Raw genomic sequence first — 8318 nt, 5'->3', positions numbered from 1 at the left:
GGCTGTCACCTACTTGTCCATAAAGAAAATCGATCAGTGAAACAGATGTATATCATCTGCCCCACTAGGGGACTCGGGAATTCACTTTTTTAATTCATGTAAGAACATAAAAAAGACACTTTATGATTGCAGTGGGTCACACAGCAAATTACTGCATAGTCGTAGCACAATTATATACCAAAGGGCAATGTCAGGGCATACATTCCTTCATTGTTCAATTGAGAGATGAAGAAACACACGAACCCTTGCCGGGAATAAAAATCGGAGACATTGGAGCAAAACTAGGATTAAACGCGGTCAATAATGGATTCCTAGGTCTAGATAACGTCAGGATACCTAGGAATCAAATGCTCATGAAGCACGTACAAGTTTTAGAAGATGGCACGTACGTGAAGTCAAAGAACAGTAAATTGAATTATGGCGCTATGGTGTTCGTTAGAGTGGTTATAGTATTCGATATGGTTAACTATTTATCAAAGGCTGCTACTATTGCTGTTAGATACTCAGCCGTGAGACGGCAATGTCAGTTAAAAGAAGGGTAAGTTTATGTTTATTTTGTGCCTAAAAGAGACATTACCTCGTACTAAATATCATTAATCTCACCCGGATATGACTGAGCAGGAATTATGTGTCGATAAAGGCTAAATTTACGACGAGAATTATATGTTTTATGAAAGTGTGTCGGATTGAAATTACTAAAATATTGTTACGCGAGTCATGTAGGTATAACTTAATGTGTATTTTATTAACTATTTAGACACAGTTTTATGGAAAATTTGTGGAATAATTAAGTCATTTAAGTAACGTAGTTATGATATAGATATTGCTAGTTAAATTTATCACATTTGAAATTGTTTGCAAGTAAATATAATTACGCGAACTATCTCTTAAATTTCAACTGAGAAAGTCTATGTCAATTTGTGTAAAGCTGTCAGATTTTTTAAGATCGAGAAGTTTATCAATTTGACTGTATTTTTTGGCTATGTTACTTTAGCACTTTTGACTGGGTTATCGTTAAATGTGGTTGCATTTAAATTTGGTACCACGTTTTGAGGACAGTTTAGTTTGTTAAAAATAGTTGTTTATGTCAATATTTTTCCTTATTTCTTTTCAGCATCTGATTTAAATATTTATTAACAATATTGCAGGCAGCCCGAATGCCAGATCATGGATTATGTTACACAACAACACAAGTTGTTCATTTCTATAGCAGCGTGTCACGCTCTCAGAATCACGGGCAACAAACTATGGGAAACCTTCTATGCGGTCACTGAAGAACTTGGTGGCGGGAATTTGGATAGATTGCCTGAAGTAATTTTGTTTATTTTTCTTGTGTTTGGTTGTATATCCAATACCTAAATTGTTATTTAAGATACGTTGGTTAATAACAAATAACTTCTGTGGTCATGTGGTGTGGTTTAATTGATATGTTTTAAGGGTTATGTTTTTACAATTTTTTTCATTCCTTTGCGGGTAACTGAGCTCGAGGTTCGCCTGATGGTAAGCGATCACCACCGCCCATGAAAATACGCAGTGGTAGTGCCTCTGCGGAAGCGTTGTCCGCTTTAAAGGGGTATGAGAAAGGAAAAGGATTGATGACTGGAAAGAAGGAATGGACTTGGACGGGTGAAGAAAAGTAAACAGGCCGTCGACTCCCCCACTCACCCTACGTAACTCTAATCACTCACCACCATTCCATGCCGTTCTTCTGTGGTACTTCCCCAGTGGGAGCTAGCCCAATTCGTGCCGAAGCATGCTCGACTCTCACATACAAAGATCATTTAAATTAATGTAACGGTTTTTACAAAGCAACATATGTATAACCTTCCAGTTGCACGCGCTCGCGTGTTGCCTCAAGGCAGTGAGCACGGCGGACACGGCCGCGTACGTGGAGCGCTGCCGGCTCGCGTGCGGCGGCCACGGCTACATGCACTCTTCCAACCTGCCGCTCACCTACGGGCTGGTGACTGCGGCCTGCACGTACGAGGGGGAGAACACCGTGCTGCTGCTGCAGACCGCCAGGTCAGTGGGTGGCTGAGTGGCCGTGAAGAAGACCCCACGTTCAGTGACCATGCTGCTGTTGCATACATAACTGTCAGTGGGTAAGTGTGTGGGTAGCTGAGTGGGCGTGCTCCTGATGCAAACCACCAGATATGTGAGATGGAGTGTATTTAAGGAATGTATCTGAAGATTGGATTACAGGACAAGTGATGACGTACAATATAGTAATTATTGAAATAATCGTAATGGTTGAGATGTTTGACAAATGTTTTATAGTGATTTATGGTGTAGCTGTAGGGTGCCTCTGAGGAACATAAAACTGAAAGAATGGAAGATATTCGATTGCTGAGGGGTCCGGTTTCGCTACGACGAAAAGGCTAAGATCCGAACCTCGTTTCATGATTGAATTTGTAATAGTAATATATATGTATATTTTTGTTATAGGTTCTTAGTGAAAACTTGGCAAGGCGTAGATAATGTGAAACTAACGCCTACGGTGGAGTATTTGAAGACAACAAGAGCGAGAGGGTTTTACGACAAATGGGAGAACTCAGTGGAGTGCATTATCAAGGGTTTTCAAATTGTAGCTATGCGGTAAGTCTATTAAAAGAAAGTAGGTAGACTAGTTGGAGTCCGCGGCATCTCCTGCATCATGCCCGGTTGCAATAAGGTTATGTCTTTCTGTCACACTTTCATGTAGTACCATAATGTTAGTAGCTTTATTACGGCTGCATTACGGCTAAAAAGCTTTTAACCCCATGACTTTGTGATTTAAAAGCAAAGTATACAGGTCTAACTTGTGGGTTTTACCGCGATTTTCAAAACCGCTAATTTCAAAATGCTCGCGGGCTAAAACCGCGAAATCGCGCTGTAATTCCTTTTTAAAGTACTGGCTTTTATGGTTAATTAACTGAATATCGTCAATATTGGTATTGACGCTATGTAGTGTGTGCAGTCTGGGCTGTAGTAGACACCGTAGTACAACCTTACCCTAAACCATAAACTGTTCTTTTAGAATATCATCTTAAGACTTTTAAGTATATCCTATTTACAATGAATTTTTTGCAGGAAAATATCATCTAGCGTAGAGAACATGCAAAAACGAATTGCCGCCGGTATGTCGTTAGAAGATGCGTGGAATATGACATCTATACAGTTGGTAGCGGCTGCAGAGGTATGGATGTCTGAATGTGGATGTAATTTTGTATTGGTAGAATAATTCTTACAATTTGTTTTTGATCATTATAAAACTGTGTTTTTCAATAAATAAAACCATTAAAGTATACTATAGGAAAAATTATTTTGCCTAGATACATTATGTAGAAGGAAAACCATTAATATTTCACAGGCCCATTGTCGAGTTATAATCCTGTCCACTTTTTACGAAGAAATAAACAGAGTGACATCGACTTTTTCACACGAGTTGAGGCTAGTCATGCTGCAGTTGGTGGAACTGTATGCTGTTTATTGGGCTCTGGAGAAAATTGGAGATCTCCTACAGGTGTGTATAGCACCGTCTGTAAAATATGCGATAATTAGAGGGAGGGATAAAAATTACAGATGGTCCCATCCCAAATATATTATGTTCGTCTTGTTTTGTAGTATGACTACAAAAAATCGAATCTCAAGTTAAAAAAAAAATCTAAAAAAAATAAATAAATCTAAGGTAGCAAGACTGGGAAGGGTAAGAAACAGTAGCATTTGCATGCTACTATTTCAGATTTTCTGTGTGTGGTACCTTCCACGCTGCGAGCTGGACCGATTCGTGCCGAAGCGTGCTCGACTCCCACACACTCCATAGACAACTAAATAAATATAGGAATATAAAACTATAATAAATCAATTGAAATAAGTCTCTTAAATATAATATTTTGTTCCAGAGCGTATCCATAGATGATAAGGATATTAAAAAGCTAGGAGAGTGGTATGAGGAGATCCTGTTAAAGCTGCGCCCGAATGCAGTTGGCCTCGTTGATGCATTTGACATAAGGGATGATGTAAGTTTAAAAAGTTTGGTATTTAAAATGTTCATATATTGAGAAATGTTGTAAATAATGCTGGGACGTTAGGGATTAGTTAATTATATAATGAATAAATCGCATTTAAAATCCGTTAAAAAGTTTTTAATTTCAAAATTTTAATTTTGCTTTTGGTAGAATTCATGTGTTGTATTGTTCCTCTATTAGATTTTAATGTATTAACATTTTGAAAATTAAGTGTAAAGTGCGTGCGTGCAGTGCGTTTTATACAATAATTATTTATATTTTTCCAGATGTTGCAGTCAACTCTAGGGGCGTATGATGGAAGAGTTTACGAACGCCTTATGGAGGAGGCTTTGAAATCACCCCTCAATGCTCAACCTGTCAATGAAACCTTCCAAAAATACTTAAAACCTTTCATGCAAGGGAAATTATGATAAGAAGAACTATACTATATAGGTATAAGTTGTGACAATAATGAATTGATTCAAATGTAGGGTCGGCAAATAAATTAAAAATTGTTTTGGCTCTCATTTTCGAAAGTACTGTAGAATTGTGCCCAATTACGTATTATTGAAAGGTTTCCAGATAGCCAGAAACTGAGACTGAAAATCAACAGGAAATCTTAAAACCAGAACAAAATAGGAACTAGCGTGAACGTTTCCATCATGAATTTTGTAAACTAGCTAGAGAACTCATAAAATGCTTATGAGTTCCCTATATGTTGTAATATACGTAATAATATCTACTAGAGACTTCATAAATAAAAAAAATCCATGATGGTATATATAAATATGAAAAAAGAGAAAATACCTTAATGAATTGCATAATATTACAAAATGCAACTACCTAATTGTGTATATAATAAAATAACCAATATTAATGTAATAACTGATATAAAACTTAATAATGTGTGATATATATTTTGAATTCGACACATTTTACTCAAATATTTTGTTATTTCAAATTTCCATAAAATCCCTCTAATAAATTAATATGACTGATATTCAATTTTTGGATATTTTTCATTTTATTTATTATTGCTATCCAAAAGTATGTAGTGATGATAAATTGTTTGAATACATAGACCTACGAAGTTCCGATCATATATTGCATATCATAAAGTAAATTCAATTTCGAACTGTATTTAAAATATGTTCATTAGGTGCTAAATGAACAAATGTGATTTTAATTTTAATATATATTACATGTGTCTATACATGGTGGTACCGTGAGGTCAAATAGCAGTAGTAATTCCAGTGTAGGATAAAGACAGTTATATACCGCCATCACTTACCAACACTGAAATTAGAACTGCTTTCAGATGTCACGGTAACCACTCAGACATGTATATTTTTTATATAAACGAGTAAATGTGGTGGAAGATGATAACGATATTGTAGTTTTAATTTTTATCAGCCAGGCATTTACAAAGGGGTACATTTTGCAAATGACTTTAAAATGGTCAAGGTGATCACCTCTATTGATAGATATATTTTATAGATTGAAATGCATATTCCAAGAACACACAAAGTACATAAAATACATTAGAACTGCAAAAAGCAAACAAAAGAATATACAGAGAGATAAAAACATACTTAAAACTTGAAAGGCATTGTGTGTTATGTTCCCAGAAAAGTTCTTGATTCAGCATTAAAGTCAGTGTTACAGGACAACGACTCTGATATCCCGTCAACCCCAAATGATGCCAGAGAGCGCAAAAATATTATTTCAGTTATGCCATTATATTATTTAAGTTTATATTATATTTGGAACGTCAATGAAAGGCGGGCTTCAACGACAGACTGGTTTATTTAACAGAAACAGATTTACCCTCAACCATACTAATTAAGTTCTTACTTATTTTATACTACCGTTATTACAATATTATTCAGTCCATTATATTATTTTAGTTTTATACCTCAAAACAAATGTGGTTAATTCTTACGATTCAACTTTTAAGATGGGTACAACTTTAACCATTCATGAAACAGTGTTTTCAGTACCACAGATAACAACGTGAAGTTAGATAAATTAGGTACGTGAGGGTAACATTATTAGTTTTTAGTTAAATAATTTGTTGTCTTAATGTTTTAAGATATAGATACTATATAGCATAAACCATAAAATGAAATATCCTTTATTGCACACAACAAACAACAAGATAACAAAAAATACTAAATGTCGTGCAAAGGGCGGCTATTTATAGCAATTTCTTCCAAGCAACCCAAGTCAAGCGGAAGTTATAAAAACTAAAAATTCTGGAAGACTGTGTACATAATAAGAAGAGAAAGGACATAATAACCAAGCAAAATACATAATAGAACAAAATATTACAAAAGAAACATGCAAAAAAAAAAAAATGAAAATAAACACACAAAACAAAAATAAAAAAAAACAATGAAATTAAAATATTTGCAAATAGTGATCCTTTACCATTTTTTTGCAATGTATAAAAGTATCGTGAATAATATTAAACTCAAAAAAAGTACAACAAAAAACGAGATATTATTTCTTGTATTTCAGTTGTAAATGAGAAAATATTATATATATCGGTACGGTTTAATCTCCTGAAGGTCAGCAATATTTTAAAAGTATATTGTTAACTTTTTACAAAAGATTTCGATGAAAATCCTTGTAAACGTTGTAAAAGCACATAGGTTAAGAAATTAATCAATGAAACCTACGGTCTACCAAAGTATACAATAATCCTATCCTACTTATATACAGCTGTATCCTGCAGGTTCACCCGCGTAAGTCCGTATCCCTTAAGAATATCGGGATAAAAATAGCCTATATGTTATTCCAGTTGTTCAGCTGTCTACGTACCAAATGTCATTGCAATCGATTCATTAGGTTTTGCGTGAAAGAGTAACAAACAAACATACATCCTTACAAACTTTCGCATTTATAACATTAGTAGCCAGTAGGATATACGTATAAGTAATTTGCAGTATTCAATTTAATTTGCGCAGGTGAAACTGCGGGACGTAGCTAGTGATAGAATAAAAGTCGCATTTTATATCGTGAAAACTATACATTTACTAAACATATTCTATATTAGATGCATATAATCAAAATAACTATAAAAACTCAGTTTCAATAACGTTTAAGACTCGACAATTATTAGGCAGTTTTTGAATAATGAGGTAAGCATATGACTGAATAGAATTTATAGAAGGTTCTTTTAATTTCTTAAATTTTACGTTCTAGCAGAAAAATCTCATCATGATTAACTCCCATGTCTTAACCACAGATAATATAATACTGTCGATAATATTAAACAATGATATAAAGCGCAGAGTTTTTGTGTTTGTTTAATCGTACTAATCTCCGAGTTTCTGGATAGACAACAAATTCTTTCACCTTTTGGATAGGTAGCATCTAGTACGTGATCCCAGCGTGCAATAGAGTATAAGTACCACGGGCGAAGACGGATCGGACTGCTAGTAGGTACATTATGAAGGTGGCAGTTAAATTTATATTGAATGAATGAATGAATGAAAAATTGCGTAAAAATCAAAAAATAAGCAGGGGTACAAAAATCTTAAATTAAATTCGCAAAGGGCGGGCTTATCGCTAGGTAGCGATCTCTACCAGGCAACCCTAACAACATATTTATGATTGAGAAGACTTAGGTTTAACCAAAAATGATTCTGCACATTATTTTTTTTAGTATCGAAGTTACTTCTTCCGCAAACAAAATCTATCAGAAGAACAGTTAATGTAAAATGTAATTGTCTTTAATATGGCGTTTCTCATAGGACACAATTTTTTCAATTAAAATTACAATTTTTGAATAAATATATGAACTGTATATATTAAAATGATCACCCAGCTTCGTTGCCTTTTAACGATGATTTTTTAACTAAACCCTTTTTTGTTTTATTTATTTTCTGCGATTTCGCACGCGTTAAATCCCAAATAGTTTAATGGATGTCCATATAGACTTTCCCCTTGAATCACTCTATCTATTAAAAAAAACCCCATCAAAATCCATTGTGTGTGTGCATGGAGTCAGATGCGAGAAGCGACTTTGCTTTATACTATGTAGTGATTCACTTGAATATAATTAATAAATCACGTTTAAACCGTTTAAAAGTCTTTAATTACTAAATGTTATGTGCCGGTAAGGAAGGAGAAATTGGGACATCTGGCACCCAATTCATTGAACTAGTATTTTAAATTATTTATATCTTAAGACACTCCTGCGCAAACCGTAACGTATCCATTGGAATACGACAATAAATAAAAACAAAACTGAGCATTCAAATCAATTACATTACATGTAACTATATTTTTACGTAAAAAACGTTACGCTAAAATGGAAAATTGAAT

The 8318-nt window shown here is 34.3% G+C and overlaps 1 protein-coding gene across 1 annotated transcript in view; it reads left to right on the top strand.

Moving 5' to 3' along the window:
- The window catches only part of LOC119829558 (probable peroxisomal acyl-coenzyme A oxidase 1), an 11245-nt gene extending 6468 nt beyond the window's left edge, over positions 1–4777 (top strand). Inside the window, exons 5-12 of the mRNA XM_038352124.1 lie at positions 133–538; positions 1149–1311; positions 1832–2022; positions 2446–2595; positions 3070–3175; positions 3350–3502; positions 3882–3998; positions 4274–4777. Of these exons, the coding sequence (XP_038208052.1) occupies positions 133–538; positions 1149–1311; positions 1832–2022; positions 2446–2595; positions 3070–3175; positions 3350–3502; positions 3882–3998; positions 4274–4417 (1430 nt within the window). The 3' untranslated portion in view covers positions 4418–4777. The remainder of the gene's footprint in view (positions 1–132; positions 539–1148; positions 1312–1831; positions 2023–2445; positions 2596–3069; positions 3176–3349; positions 3503–3881; positions 3999–4273) is intronic.
- The last annotated feature ends 3541 nt before the right edge of the window (positions 4778–8318 follow it).

The sequence above is a fragment of the Zerene cesonia genome, chromosome 10 (genome assembly GCF_012273895.1).
Source record: "Zerene cesonia ecotype Mississippi chromosome 10, Zerene_cesonia_1.1, whole genome shotgun sequence".
Lineage (NCBI taxonomy): Eukaryota > Metazoa > Arthropoda > Insecta > Lepidoptera > Pieridae > Zerene > Zerene cesonia.
Note: the sequence above shows the minus strand (reverse complement) of the source record. Positions and strands in the feature narration are given on the sequence as shown.